At 43.1% G+C, this 16,089-nt stretch overlaps 1 protein-coding gene across 1 annotated transcript in view; it reads left to right on the forward strand.

The window, feature by feature from the left end:
• Window positions 1-16,089, forward strand: part of FER1L6 (fer-1 like family member 6) — a 112,646-nt gene that overhangs the window by 4,794 nt on the left and 91,763 nt on the right. The window contains exons 3-10 of the mRNA XM_035011880.1: window positions 2,257-2,311; window positions 2,408-2,539; window positions 4,927-4,989; window positions 8,927-9,005; window positions 10,250-10,406; window positions 11,082-11,268; window positions 12,954-13,146; window positions 14,666-15,018. Of these exons, the coding sequence (XP_034867771.1) occupies window positions 2,257-2,311; window positions 2,408-2,539; window positions 4,927-4,989; window positions 8,927-9,005; window positions 10,250-10,406; window positions 11,082-11,268; window positions 12,954-13,146; window positions 14,666-15,018 (1,219 nt within the window). The remainder of the gene's footprint in view (window positions 1-2,256; window positions 2,312-2,407; window positions 2,540-4,926; window positions 4,990-8,926; window positions 9,006-10,249; window positions 10,407-11,081; window positions 11,269-12,953; window positions 13,147-14,665; window positions 15,019-16,089) is intronic.

The raw sequence follows: 16,089 nt of genomic DNA on the forward strand, positions 1-16,089 counted from the left end.
CTGAGCTCTCCTCCATATGGTGTTAGATCCTCTAGCAGGCTAGTCCAAGCTTATTCCAATAGTGGTGATGGCAGAGTTTCAAGAGAAGGAAGGCAGAGTGGAAGTACACAAAGTTTCTTGAGTCTAGGCTTGGAATTAGCAAAAATCATTTCTGCTGCATTCTATTGGCTAATGCAAGTCACAAGTCCAGCCCATGTCAGAATGAGAGACTACAAGTTATAAGGCAAAGAGCATAGATCCAAGGTAACTAATACTTGGGGCTATTGATGTCTTCAGTCTACCGTATTTGTTTATGTCATTTTCTTACTCATGGTAATTCCTCACGCCCTCCCTTCTATTTCTGCTCAGAATTCTTACTATCAATAAAGCATATTAGTCCTTCCCTGTGTGGCAGAACCTGAATTGTAACTGGGCCATAGCAGGATAGCACATAGTAGATATGTGTAAGAGGTAGAGGGTTGTTGGGAAAGAGCTAGAAATCTGAGATGGTGAGAGCTGAAAGGTTGACTCTTAAAAGGAGACATGAAATTTGTATGCATATACTCACTGCAGTATCTCCTTCTCCCTATATGGCACCATGACAATCATGGCCCCCCAAGTCCCCTGAATCAGGATTGCAATTATTTTTAAATATCCTTGAAGGGATCCCTTGTGATTTACTTCACCAGAATAACAATACTGAATGAGGAAGGCAGGGGGAAAAGAAGTAAGGAGGAGAAGACTTTTTCGTTTTCCCTGGTTAGTGCATTCTGCATCAATCAAAATTCTACCCACCAACTAATGCTCAAGTGACATCTGATCTCTGCAGTAAAGTCTTTGTTTCTCACCTGGACTCTCAGGAATGTCTCTCTTCTTTGAACTTGTATCACATTTTTTTTTCCCTACAACACATTTTACACTTACTAGTTCTTTCTTGATATGCTTTGGTCCTCTCTCCCTGGGATAGATTGCTAGCTCTGCAAGGGCCAGGTTGCTAGCTCATTCACCTGTTTATCCTCTGAGACCAGGAAAGCACTTTCGCACAGTAAATGGTCAGTATGAATTTGCCATTTTATGAATGAACGTATATACCTTTTGATATCTACCCTTCCCTACATGCATTATCTCCTTTAATCCTTAGAGCAACCCTATGTGGTCAGAATTATTATTTCCACTTTCAGATGAGGAAATTAAGCGTAACATCACAAAATTGGGAAAAACAAATATTTTAATTCAGATCAGTCTGACTCCAAAGCTTTGAGATTTTTTACTAGCTTACTCTGTTCTCTATTAGACTCAATTATAATCAGCAGAAAAGGGATGAAGTCAAATGCAAGATGGTATTTTCAGAAGGCAAGAGAATAAAATTCAATAGGAACTCAAACTCATTCATTTCCCACTCATTGCTGCCTTGGTGACGACAGGGATTCTTCACCTCTTTCTACTATTATCAGTTTCTAAATACCCAGGTGTTGCACATCTGTTTCCAATTACTTATGATAGTCCAGATAAATGAAATCCCCTGGAATGTGAAATCTCACTGAGATGGCATCTAGGTTGTTCCTTCCAATTTTCTCTTTTACTAATTCTTTCAAAAGCAATCACAAAACTCCGGGTTGTTATATTTACTAGAAATGGCAAAGGGGCGCCTGGGTGGCTCAGTCGGTTAAGCGACTGCGTTTGGCTCAGGTCATGATCCCAGAGTCCTGGGATCGAGTCCCACATCGGGCCCCCTGCTCATCGGGGGCTTCTCCCTCTGACCCTCTCCCCGTCATGCTATTTCTCTCTCTCTCAAATAAATAAATAAAATCTTAAAGAAAAAAAAAAGAAATGGCAAAGAAGTCTTGTGGATAGGATCAGACAGGAGATAAGGGAGATCTTTATGTAGACCCAGCTCTGCCACTGACTTGCTAGGCATCTCAGTTTCTCATTCTGTATAAAAAATAAATGATACTGATAATCATACTCACAATAAGAGATGACATTTATTCTTGCCAAGCACTGGGTTAAACCTTTACATGCATTATATCATTCACTTGTAACAATTACCTCATGTGGTAAGTGCTATTATTAGTTCCACTTTTAGGATGGAGAAACTGAGTCATAGAGAGGTTAAGTCACTTGTTTATTTACATTTATCTCCTCCAGAGATGGAGAGAGAATATGTGATACAGTATTAATAAAACTACTTAGATATACCTGGGAAAATGTTATCATGGCTTATGGATCTAAAGTATGTTCTTACTTAAACAAATACATTAAACTTTCTTTTAATAGATCAAAACTGTTGACTAAGATACATGATGGGGAGGTCAGGTCCCAAAACTATCAAGTAAGTGAATGACTCCTCCTGCCCAGCCTCCCCCAGTTCTTCTTGTGTGAACAAACAGCAAGGTCCAAAGTGCATACATGATGCTTTGTGTTGTAGATTGCCATCACCATCACTGAGGCCCGCCAGCTGGTGGGTGAGAACATTGATCCAGTTGTGATCATTGAAGTCGGGGACGAGAAGAAGCAAAGCACAGTGAAGGAAGGAACCAACAGCCCATTTTACAATGAAGTAAGTCGTGGAGGTCACCAACATCTTCCCCACCAATTCTCCCTCCACTCCCATCTGTGGGAAAGCTGTGCCCCTCCTCACTGCTTCCCACGACTCGTCTAAGCCTTGGCAAACCCTCTGAGCCTCCTTACAAACAACCCCGTAGAGTTTCACAAAAAGATGATGAAAAGGAGAGGGGAGGAATTCCTACTGATTTTAAATTCATTGCTGTTTTCAATATACCCATTTTCTTATTTCTCATATGCTCATCTTCACCCATTATAAGCTCTGGTTTTAAGTTCAATAAATGTATTGAGTGTTGGTGATGAAGAAGATAAACATCTTTTTCATGAAAGAGACACTAGAAATTTAATTATTAATTTTGAAATAGGCATGTTGCTTTGGAAAGTAAAGCAGACGGGTTTTTCTAAGCAGTGTAAAAATTGTGAACATCAAAGAGAAAAACATCAGAGAGAGACAGGAAGCTTCTAAATGTTATACAAAAAATGCAGCAAACTCTTAACTATTTCCCTAATGGGAGTAGTAATTGAAAAGGGAGACCATGGAAAATGAAATCAACAGAAAATAACCAAATCCCACTTGAGCTGTTAACTCCTTTCCTCGTTATCCATCACTCCTGCCTCTGAGCTTTCACCATGAGGTTTTTCCTTCCCATCCTACCTTCACCTCCATAACAACTTTGGCATGGATGAGACATGAAATAATGTGTATGAAGATGCTTTAAAACTGCAAAGCTCTACAGATTTGTTAAATGTTATAATTAGTATTTTCTTTATGCATACAAGTCCTGGATCTAAATGACATGAAACTGGGCCTACATGTCATCAGTAGACATACAAGTAGAAACATAGAAGTTGAACTGAAAACCTTAATTACAGCTTTTGACCCTAATTTTCAAGCCCAAGGGCCATCAGATGTTGAAGGAACCAATTAATAGGGGCTGGGGAATATTTTCCAGCTAGAAAAATGTGTGTGGCTCAAAGGTCTAGGGAACCTGTGTGAGGCAATTGAGTTTGAAATGTGAAACTCAGCAGAAAACAATAAACATTGGAACTAATTTATTGGTCCAAGGAACTCACAACGTTTCATATATCCGAACGAGGAATTTCATGTGAGTTTTCCACATAAAAGAAATTCTGAACAACACAACTCTTTAAAAGTTTGAACATATATATGAAAAGCTTCCTGAAATATCATGTGTATTTTCCCATTTTCTTAAACAGAGGTCATTGAATGTAATGTGGCCTGTCATTGATATCTAGGGACTGCCATTTTGAAGGTTTCTTATTATGATGTATAATGGCATCTTTCAATTTCCACATTTTGGTTTTTCTGTTCTGCCCTTTAAAACCAGGCTGTGAGCAGTCAGTTCTCCCTTTCCTACTGCTGTCCTGTTCATCTCTAAGGTCCTTGCATTATTCCTCCACCCTAAAGGTCAAAAACAACAACCCACGAAGCAACTTCCTGGTCCTGCCTCCCCCACCCCTACCAGTCCCCAAAAGACGCAACCTACAACAAAACACCACCCCAGTGTTCTACATCTTAGGAGAATATTACCTCACATTTGGGAGGTACTGGGTAAAGTTCAAAGGGTGAAACATCTATACTTGAATGCTTGTGTGATAATTTCTGGAGAACTGAGCCGTGCTCTCAGGCTCAGCAATAACCAGCTGTCTGAATCCAGATATGTCTTTTAAATCCTTTGGTCTTCAGTCCTCTTATCTGTAGAATAGAGAGACTGGTCTAGAGAATTTCTTCAACTCTAAAATTCAATCACTTTCTTAAAATTAGAAGTCCTCCTTGTCCATAATTTCTTTTCATTCTCTTCCTGGTCAATCTTGGGAATGGCCACAAAGATGTTTGAAACTGAAAAATCCTGAGACAATTAGATTTTAATCAAATTCACCCCAAATTAAAACCACACTCTGATTTTCACCCATCATTATTTATAGGCCAACAAATTAAGAGAATTGACAATATCAAGGGTTGGCAGGGGATGGGGAAATGGCTTTTTCGTATGCTGCCAGTGAGCATGTAAAATGGCTTGGCCCCTTTGGAAAGAAATTTCATATTATCTATTAGATATTTACATGCACATAAGCCATGACCCAATAATTGCACATTTTATGTCCATTTTAGAGGAAAATTCACGTATATCCTGTGCAAAGATGGAGGTGACAGCATTTTTTTTTTGCATTTGAAAAAAAAATTGGAAAGAATTTAGGTGACCCTAAATAGGGGATGGCCAGTTGATTTATGGTGTATCCATGCTACTGAGGACCATGCAGCAAGTGGTTAAAATGGTAGAAATCTACGACTAGTCCAGTAATAAAGTTCTTAAATGCAAGCCCTGAATTTATGGTCAGAATGAACTTTATGTTTTTTAGTACTTTGTCTTTGACCTCATTGGACCCCAACTGCATCTTTTTGACAAGATCATCAAAATCTCAGTAAGTATATCATTGGTGATGGAAGTGGGAGGGTGATGGGAGAGATTCTAGGTATTGGGAACTCTCTAGAACAGCTCAGCCTGCTTAGGGGTGAATAGGTTTGGGAGGGTGAGTGTGGGATGGTAAGTGCAAAACCAACAGAATGGAACATGAAATAACTAATGTGGAGGAATTTGAGAAGGAAAACCTCCTCAAGGAAATCTGTGCTTCTTGGAAACAAGTTATAAGCTACTCTCAAGCGATCATGAATTGAATTGTGGAGTTTACTAATGTGGGAATTTGCAACACATGCTTCAAATGTCATCTTGACAGATTGCCATTTTGAGTCAATTTCTTTCTTTCTTTTTTTTTTTTTTAAAGATTTTATTTATTTATCTGACAGAGAGACACAGCAAGAGAGGGAACACAAGCAGGGGGAGTGGGAGAGGGAGAAGCAGGCTCCCCGCAGAGCAGGGAGCCCGATGCGGGACTCGATCCCAGGACCCTGGGATCATGACCTGAGCTGAAGGCAGCCGCCCAACCAACTGAGCCACCCAGGCGCCCCAATTTATTTCTTTTTATGAGATGAAATGTTAGTGTTTCTCTCTTGGGATGATATCCACACTAATGATAATTAATCACACTGCTCCCCCCTCCTAGTTGGTAATAAATAGAGAAGTAGGAAAAGGCATCAGGAAGGAACCAAATATATCAGTAATGCTGGATCAGAGGACATGATTTGGAGCAAGTGGTTGCCATTTGGCCTCTTCCTAGCTGCCTCTGAGTGTAGACCTTAGGACCTGTTCATGGGGGGTTGTGTCTGCTGCACATACCCTTCTTCAGCTCCGTGGGTGAATTCCTGTCTCCACAGATCATGTCTGAACAGTAGAGACAGAGAAGCTTCTTGGTCTAGCCAGGTACCTTATCCAGGTGGTCCACCACGTGGAGGACAGGAACGGGAAGGGAGAGTGCCCATGCTGAAGGGCTAGTACTTCAGAGAAAATGGGGGCCAGACAAGATTGATACCAACCTCACATCACTCAGCAAAGGGACAGAGAGACCAGTGGGTGACAGACTGCATTTATCTCACCAGTCTGGGAAATCACTGCTTCTCCCATGAAGAGGTTAGCATGGCTATGCATGCCTGAGAGAGGCGGAGTGGGTCATGGAAGGGTAAGTGCTCTCCTCCTAATGGTTCTGAAAGGACAGACTCCATACTTTATGTACCAGTGCAAGACATATAGAGAGTGAGGAAATGTTTTCCTCCACAGTGACAGCAACTCTAGTTAGAATTTTGAAGATGGCAAAACTTGTCTTGGAGACTTCCTTGCCTGTCCTTATCATCCACCCATCTCTGTAATTTATATTATATTATATTTATTATGTATTTTATATATGCACATAGTCTTATATATATATATATAAACATATATAACATATATAGGTCCTGCTTTAAGTCTTAGGTAATAGTGGAATTATTATATTCTCTTTCTCAGGGACACTTGAAGAATGTGACTCTTGAAGAATGAAAAGTTATCAAGAATCAAACATTCTTAAAAAATAAGAGCCAAACATTACTTATTTATTTTAATTTTTTAAGAGAGGGAGAGCATGAGCGGGGAGGGGCAGCAGGAGAGGGAGGGAATCTTAAGTAGACTCCACACTCAATGTGGAGCCCATTGCGGGGCTCGATCTCACAACCCTGAGATCATGACCTGAGCCGAAATCAAGAGTTGGATGCTTGACCGAGGGAGCCACCCAGGCGCCCAAGCCAAATATTCTTAATTTGAATTTTAGGCATGATGACAAGTGGTACAGAATATATTTTGGGACCTGGGGCATTGCCTCAGACTTTGTTACATTGCATAGCTCTGGCAACCACCTGTTTGTGAGATTGGCAGTGTAGCTGGGCCCTAAGGAACTGTCTAGATTTCAGACAAACAATTAATAGCTAGATTTTTATACCATAGCATAGACAAGGGTCATGGCTTTCTGTGGGACCGTGGATTTTTAGACTGAGGACCAAAGCTGGTATTGCCTTTCTTTCTTTCCCTAACTTGGAAGAAGAGAATACTTTGGGATCCCCAAATGACCCTTAGGGAAAGAGACCAAAGATTTTAAAGGGAAAACTCCCCTTGGAGGGGAGTATTTAATACAAGTTTTCTGGTAGTTCATGAACTAAAAGTCAACATGCCCAAAATAAATTCAACATGGGACAAGAAGGGGGTGGAGTGCAGTAGGCAGATACTATTGGGATAGACAGGCTGTAGCAGACCATGGTGATGTCAAAGACCATCTTCCTTTGACAGCGACCACAGGCATGCAGGGCCCCCAGCACTCTGTGTGTGATACTCCCTGAAGTCCCTGCAATCTCATGCTTGCCCACACCTTGCGCTCAGACTGGGTGGATGGATAATTTGAGGAGGCCTCCTGTGTTATTTAAAGACCCATGTGGGCTCTTATGTCCCATTGTGCCCACAGGGACCCAGATGCCTTGGGCCTAAGAGAGCCTGAATCAGGCTTATGTTCTTGCTGGGGCCTTTGGGAAGCCAGATTAGCAACTGCAAGCATGGGGAGGTTTGGAGTGAGCTTTATATATGTGGCCCTAAATAACTCCTCCCCTCGAGCCAAGCTGTCCTTACTTGCCCTCAGTTCTCTTAACTCCCCTACAGAGTTTGGGCAAGGTAGTAAGGGTAGAAAGGGAGATTGGAAGGGCTGTCATTTCTTCATTTCCTAAAGTCAATTGAATTTATTTTTATTAGTTGCCTCCACCAAAAGGAGCTGTTTAGAAACCACATAAGTCTTCCACTCATCCATCATTCGATCAGTCAATCATTCATGAATTCAGTGAATGTTTACTGAACACCTATTCTGAACAAGGCCATGCATGTGGTGGGTGGAAGAAAGTAGGAAACTGTTTCTGATTCAAGGAACTCATAGAATGTCATAGAAGGGAGCCCAGAGACCCTCTAGTCTAACACAGCTGGTGCAGGAACCCCTGTCACCACCTTTCTGACATGGGGTTTTGGCACACTGCTTGGTTATATCCAGTGATGGACGGGTCACTATCTCTAGAAAAGCCTGTTCATTACTGGGAAGTTCCATTATAAAACCTATCCTTACAGTGAGCTGAGTCTCTCTATGTGTGACTTGGATCCACATGGGGAACCTACTCCTTCTTGTACATGGCAGTGTTTCCAAGATTGGAAAACACTTCAGTTACCATTACCCCACCTCCACACCCCCAGTTTTCTTTTTTCTGAGTTAAAGGTTAAACTACTCCTGTTTCTTCAGCAGTCTCTTATGCAGTGTGCCTTCTGGACCCCGTGCCAGGTCTGCTGCTTTCCTTTAGAGCTTCCTCATCCTGATAGCACTGCATTAAAGTGTGTTGCTTTCACCAGCCAGGCAATCTGCTGCTGACTTCTGATCAGACAAAACATTGAGGATGACCACTTCCTTTGTTCTTACTATTGTACATGTCCCAAACTTCTCAAAGCAATATGCGATGAGTTCTCTGAGTAAGTTGTGAGCAGAGTGTGGTGGAAGTTTAGGAGAGAAAGGGGACTTTCAGCTGTGGGGGATCAGGGAAGGCTGCTTGGAGGAGGCAACATTTGCTCTAGGCATTGAAGGATAGGTAGAGTTTCAATAGGGAGAGATGGCTGTTGAAGGGTGGGCTGTACCAGAGCTCACTTTGGTTTAAAAAGATACTTTTCAGAGAGTGAGATTTGTTAGGTGTCCTTCAATAGCTGAAAACCTGCTAGGAGGAAGAGGTCCAGGTGAGATACTTCTGGATGCCCTTTTCACTTGATGACCAAATGTCACTGTGCTCCAGACAAGAGTGAAGGCCAGACAAGCGTCATGGTCTAGAATCCTTGCTGAGGGGTCATGAACCCATTTCACAGATTTATCCTCAAAAAGAAATCTAGTGCAGCCAACTCACTGCTCCATCTCTCCTCAGGTGTTTCACCACAAGCTGATAGGCAGCATATTGATCGGCTCCTTCAAAGTAGACCTGGGGACTGTGTACAACCAGCCTGGTAAGGAAGCATCACTTCCCAATCTCTCCCTTACTCATCTCCAGTTTGCCACACCTGGAGGTCAACTCATTCATGTACCCATCCACTGACCCACTCATTCAATCAGATGAGCACCAATTACACAATTGGAGCAAACCCGGCTCTTTTCCTCAACATGGACCATCTAATGACAACATTATCTTTCATGTCCATACTCCTGAGCAGTTTTCTTCCCCCAACAAATTCCGTCTGTAAGTTCGTGCTGTGATGCTGTGTGACACGGCAGAAACGGTGGCATAGGAGTTACACATATGGACTCCAGAGCCAGATTGCCTGGCTTCACATTCCACCCTGCTCTTCCATGGTTGTGCAACTGACTTGACTTCTCTGCACCTCAGCTTCTTCATCTGAGAAAATGAAGATAAGATAGTACCTCCTTTCCAGGGTTGTTGGAAGATTAAGTTGATACATAAAGTGCTTCATATAGAACCTAGCTCAGAGTAATGGCTGTGGATGCCATATAAGGGTTTGCTATGATAATTCTTATTATCTCTGATTTATAGGAAAGTGAAACTCAGAGAAGGCAGGTAATTTGTCCAAGGTCAGGAGCTGATAAGTGAGAGGGCCATCAACAAATCTAGATCTTCTCATGAAAGCTCCCTTCTCTTCAAAGCAATTCCAACTCTCATGAGTTGGGGGCCAGGAGTGCAGTGGTTGGGGTTAATACCTTAAGGGGTGCTACAGACTGTGGGGAACAGGAGAGCTCACAACCCACATGAAAGGAGCAGTGGCTTCTTAGCTCCCTTACCACCTGCGAACACGTGGAACTGTACATTCTGTATTGGCAGATCTAACAATTTTTTTTAGATAAGCCAGAGGTCTAGATTTTGTAAGAGCTTTTAAAGTTTGGACTGACAGTGTAGGCCAAACAAAAAGATCCATGAGCCCCATTTACAGCCTGTGAAAGAGTATGTGACTTCTTTACCCCATTGATGTCCTCCTAGCCTGTCCAAGCTAGGAACCTATCTAGGTGATTAGCGCTGGGTGGAAGGCTTTCCAAATACCTGTGGCAGGTTGGAGAAGAGAGAGAAGAGGGTGGGAACAAAAGGAGAGGAGGGAAGGAGGGGAGGGAGGCAGCACGAGGCTGGGGATACTGACAAGAGCTGCTGCCTCCCAGGGAGCAGATCCAGGGAGGCCTGGGGTGTGGGACAGACCTGCTGGGTCCAGCTGTGTGGGGAATCAGAGCTGTCAGGACGCTTTTACAGGTCATCAGTTCTGTGACAAGTGGGCCCTGCTCACAGACCCTGGCGACATCAGGACTGGCACGAAGGGGTACCTGAAGTGTGACATCAGTGTGACTGGGAAAGGCGACGTCTTGAAGACCAACCCCAAAACCTCTGATGCCGAGGAGCAAATAGAAAAGTGAGACAGGCCCATCCAGGGTCATGCAAGAGAAATGATATGTCCCAGGTTCCATCTCTCTTTCCTCCCTCTCCCTCCCTTTCCTTGTGGGCACATGAGAACTGCCAAGTTCATGGCTTGTCTACCTGGGATTCTGCTCTATCAGAGGCACCAAGATGTGTCTTATCAAAGGTGTCACTAGTCTTTGGGAGGTCAGCTTCTAGGACAAGGACTGCCTGTCTCCCTATAATAACCCAAAATAGATAAGCTGTTCCTGAGCTTATCCTATTTATCTGAATTTGGCTGATTTTTCTTTGAAGGAATTACCATTTCATCCAGTGGTTTGTGAAATGGGAGGACTTAATGCACTTCTTTTAAGATGCAGAGTGGGAGACGGTGTTTATGCTATAATTCAAGGATTTGAAGGAGTTTGCATTCACTCTATTCATACCCTTCGCTGCCAAGTACACCACAAAAAAAACTCATTTCATTTTTTTAAATTTTATTTTATTATGTTATGTTAGTCACCATACAGTACATTATTAAGAAAACTCATTTTAGCGATGAATCCTGATCTTTTCAGTTTTTTCTCCTATATCAGGATCCTTCTTTCTGTCTCCAAATTGCTTCTACCTTTTCTCTCTTCTTCCAAGTGAGAGAGCTTTTTTTATTTTTTGTTTTTTGTTCCCCCTCAAGGAACCTTTTGATCCCTCAAGGGTTTCCATCAGAGAGACCCTGGGCCAGATTCTATGTGAGACTCTTCAAAGCAGAGGGCTTGCCCAAAATGAACTCCAGCATCATGGCGAATGTCACTAAAGCATTTGTGGGTGACAATAAGGACCTCGTGGACCCCTTTGTGGAGGTCTCCTTTGCTGGGCAGATGGTAAGGAATGTTGTCACCACCAACAGCAAACCAGGGCCAGAACTCTGCTCTTTACCTAGGACATTACTAATCAAATGAAATCAAGTTAAAATAAAAATTAGGAAGTGCCTTAAGAGAGAAAGCTTTCACAAAAGGCGTTGAGTCACATGGCAGGAAAGTGGGGGTGGTGGTGACCCACTCACTGTCCATTTGAGATCATGGAGAGGGGATGTGGAGTATTGCAATTTAGGACCCAGGCAGACAGGCCTCCTTCCTTACCTCTGGCTACTTCTCTGAGCTGTTACTCAGTCCCCAGGCTCCATAGCCTCGCCACCTGCCTCCCAACCTACTCCCCAGGCTCTCCAGGTAGTCCTCGTCCTGTGTAAGCCTGGACATCTCTGTTTCCTGTTATTCCCTGCTCAAGAGCCATTGGAAGTACCAGCACCTGGGCACGTGGTCACAGCTCAATCCTGGTTGGTTGGACTTTGAAGCTTCAGCTGACACACATGTTGTCTCTGCCCTTACAATATATGCTACTCTAACCCCTCATCTTGGCAGGGTGAACATTGGAGTATTTTTTACTTGGATCCCTTGAGTCATATAGGACATCATCTCCATTTTATGACAAGGAAACTGAGGTCCAGAAGGGGGAAGTGACTTGCACAAGGCCTTACTTTTATAAGACACAAACTCAGGGTCTAACTATATCTGCTGCATGGAACAGATGCATGGAACAATTCATGTTCAGAACATGCATGTTGGCCTTTTTCCAGCCCCCATGTGATTATGAGAACTTTCTGAGGGCAGGACCCATCAATTACTCCCTTTGTTCCTGATGCCTGGCATGGTGTCTGGTGCAGAGTAGGATGTTAATACAGTATTCCTCCCTTATCTGTGGTTTTGCTTGCCATGGTTTCAGTTACTCATGGTCTTCATGGCCTGAAATTATTAAATGGGAAATTCCAGAAAGAAATAATCAATGAGTTCTAAATTGCACGCCGTTCCAAATAGCGGGATAAAATCTCACGCTATCCTGCTCCATCCTACCCAGATGTAAATCATCCCTTTATCCAGCAAGTCAGCCCTGCCTACAGTTAGTCACTCAGCCACCTCGGTTATCGGGTACACTGTGGCGCTATGGCAGTGCTTATGTTCAAATCACCCTTATTTTACTTAATAATGTCCCCTAGATGCAGGAGGAGTGGTCCTGGCAATTCAGATACACCAAAGAGAAGCTATAAGAGCTTCCTTTAAGTGAAAAGGTGATAGTTCTCAATAAGAAAGGGAAAGAAATTGTACGCTGAGGTTGCTAAGATCTATGATAATGTTTATTACAATATATTGTTTTAATTGTTCTATTTTATTATTAGTTATTTTTGGTAATCTCTTACTGTGCCTTATTTATAAATTACACTTTATCATAGGTATGTATGTATAGGAAAAAAACTTAGTATATATAAGGTTCAGCATTATCTACGGGTTCAGGCATCCACTAGTGTCTTGGGATGCGTTCCCTGTGGATAAGGGGGGGCCACTGTAATGTTCCTGGGTGCAACGGATTTCCATGGGTGTTGGGTGGAAGCAGGTTCATTATTTCTGGCAACTTACTTTATATTTCCTGCTGGTTTGAAGAGTTTTCTTTAGTCAGTTCAGGGGGCCTCTTTCCTTTCTTTTGACGGCTTACATCTTGCTGGCTTTGTTTTTAGGGGCGAACCACAGTGCAGAAGAGCTGTGCCAATCCTGTGTGGCACGAACAGGTGGTCTTCAAGGAAATGTTCCCTCCTTTGTGTCGGAGGGTGAAAATCCAGGTGTGGGACGAAGGCAGTGTGAATGATGTAGCCCTGGCCACCCATTTCATCGACCTGAAGAAAATCTCCAACGAACAGGATGGAGATAAAGGTAAATCTTCATCTGTCTCACTTGGGAATGGGGTCACAAAATGATTGATTTTAAGCCCTCATTTTCATAATGAGAGGATTGGAGCAGGCAGTGTGTTAGGCATTTCCATGCTCTGTGTGGTTTCTGGTTTGGGTTGATTCAGGGCAATAGGTGGAGCCTGGCTGTGGGATCCAGGAGGCTTGATCGTGGTCCCAGGTCTTCCATGAACATTGCTGTGTGTCCTTGAGGTAGTCATTCCCCCTCTCTGGGCCTTGGGTTTCTTAAATGAAAAATGAAGAGTTTAGATTAGATCAGACATTGATAGGCTATGGCCCATGGGCTACATCCAGCTGGCCAAATACGTTTGTATGGTTCATAAGCTAAGAATGATTTTTACATGTTTAGCCCAGAAGATACTGTGCCCCCAGCTCACTGTTAGGAGCACATGGTCCTGAGTGTTGCAGGAAGGTGCTGTGACTGCACACTCAGAGAGCCAGAGAGGGAATGAGGAGGCGCAGCTAATCCACCAGTCAGGGGAAAGAGCTTTTACTCTTTCTTTATTTGCAAAACCTAAATTAGCAGGTGATAACTTTCTAAATATCCCAACAAACTCTCCCTCCTTAAAATCCCAAGGCAATCTTTCTCTGCACTACAAATTGGTGTTAATTGATGAATATATTTATGCATATATATATGTGTGTGTACATATAACGTATATACCAAAGGCTTCACTTAAGCAGAGGACAAGATTTACATATTTTTATACCTCTCACAGCGTGACACCACAGAAAGACCTCGATAAACACCTACTGTTTAAGTCTTCCTATCTTGGAAGGGTTTGCCACAGGATTGCTTTACGCAGAATGCGCACCACCCTCAGAATATCTCAACTTGGTGTAAACATGTTTTATCCCAAATTTTCAGGAACATCTTGATGGTGTTCAAAGAAATGTATAAAATAGTTTTAAAAATTAGACATCAGGGGCCATAAAATCTTTTTATCCCCTTTACCACAGTATCTCTGCTCCTTAAAATCGACCCTCCTTTGGGACAGAATCTCTCTCTTTCTGCCTGACCCCTCTCCATGCCTCTTCAGCCTGTTATTTGTTCTTGCTGCATAAGGCAAATCTCCTGCTTAGCACTTATAATGTAAATATTTACTTGTTTAATGTTCGTTTCTGCTTCATTCTCCACTGGGCTCTGTGTTTAGTATCTAGCGTGGTGCCCGGCACATGTCAGGACTCAATAAACATGAGTTGAATGAATGAACAGACAAGGGATGCACGTCAGCACTGGTAGTAACATTCCAGCTGTGAAGAAGTGTACACGTGTGCATGCAAGGAGGACTAGAAAGAAAGAAATACAGCAAATATATCAAAGTGGCAATGGTGGCTCTTTGGGGGATGGGATATTCTGTAAATATTTTCTCTTGTCTTTTCTGTATATTTTACATTTTAAATGAATGTGCACAATTTTTATAAAGCAAGAAATAATCAACTTGGAAACATTACCGGGCAACTAAAGCTTGGGGCTTTTGCAGGCTTTCTACCAACTTTCGGACCTGCCTGGATTAACCTGTATGGTTCACCCAGGAACCACAGCCTGATGGATGACTACCAGGAACTGAATGAAGGTTTTGGAGAAGGCGTGTCATTCAGGGGCAGAATCTTGGTGGAAATTGCTGTGGAGATCCTCTCGGGAGGGGCGCAGGAATCTAAATTTTCCAAGGCACTCAAGGAGCTCAAGGTGTCTTCAAAGGACAAGGACTCCAAAGCTTCCAAAGTCTCCAGTAAAGACAAGGGTGACAAAACCAATGATGGAAAGTCCCAGCAGGTGTCAGACAAGACCAACTCAACAGAGGTAGAGGTGGAATCTTTAGATGTGCCCCCCCAGGTAGGTCTGAGCACTGCTCCACTGCCCCTGCGAGGTGAGCCCAGAGTGGAGGCAGCACCTGCCACCCCAGCTCCCACAGGTTCCCAAAGGCATGCACAGGTCTCACTCCTCCTGCTAAATGTGTTTTGGCCCAGCCTTGTATTCTGCGCCAATCCGCTGCCTCTTCCTGACACATTACAGCCATCTGCTCATGATAAATCCCTCCAGTGTTCCCCCAAAACATGGAATCCCATGAGAACCAAAGTGAAAGGGAAATAAAAGTGTTCTGGGAGAGCTGGTGAAAGCAGGTTGGTGGGGGGATGGACTGAGCTCTATCTGTGGGCTAATTTTGTTTAGCTTTGTTAGCCTAGCCTATGCTCTGGATGTGAGGTAATGTGGGATGAGGGATGAAGAGGAAGAAGAGTGAGTGACACGCTAGGATGAAAGAATTTGAGAAACCTATTCCCCTGGCTAAGACTGGGGGGAAATCACAATTCAAAGGAATGCCCATTACGCAACATAAAACACATTAGCATTTTTTCTGTATCATGGGAAAGAGATCTGGGTCTCCAAGATGCATACAAACTGTGAATATCCCCTAACTGTTTGTTAGTTTGTTTGTTTATTTGAGAGAGAGAGAGAGAGAGAGCAAGAGAGCAAGTAAGTTTAAGTGGGGGAGGGGCGGAGAGAGAGGGAGAGAGAATTCCAAGCAGGTTTCATGCTCAGTGCCCGATGTGGGACTTGATCTCATGACTCCGAGATCATGACCTGAGCCGAAATCAGGAGTTAGAAGCTCAACTGACTGAGCCACCCAAACACCCCCCATCAACTGTTTAGATTAGCAAGACTGCTCTGTAGTTAAGCAAATGAAGGAACTTGTGTTTTGTTAGTAGCAGAGGTGAGTGGACTCCAGCTCTCAACTTGGATGATTCTGCCTCTGGGAGTATGTTTCTCAGGTCAACCAGACAATCATTTTGGGTGGGGAAGGAAGGTAATGGCTGGTCTGGGTCACCTTGGCTTTGGTAGAGCCACTTATTTTTACTGCTGGGACCTAATACATCTTAAGAATCAGTGTGGGGGAGAGGTTGGAGC

The sequence above is a fragment of the Mirounga leonina genome, unplaced genomic scaffold (genome assembly GCF_011800145.1).
Source record: "Mirounga leonina isolate KUSES-001 unplaced genomic scaffold, KU_Mleo_1.0 Mir_165, whole genome shotgun sequence".
NCBI classification, from domain to species: domain Eukaryota; kingdom Metazoa; phylum Chordata; class Mammalia; order Carnivora; family Phocidae; genus Mirounga; species Mirounga leonina.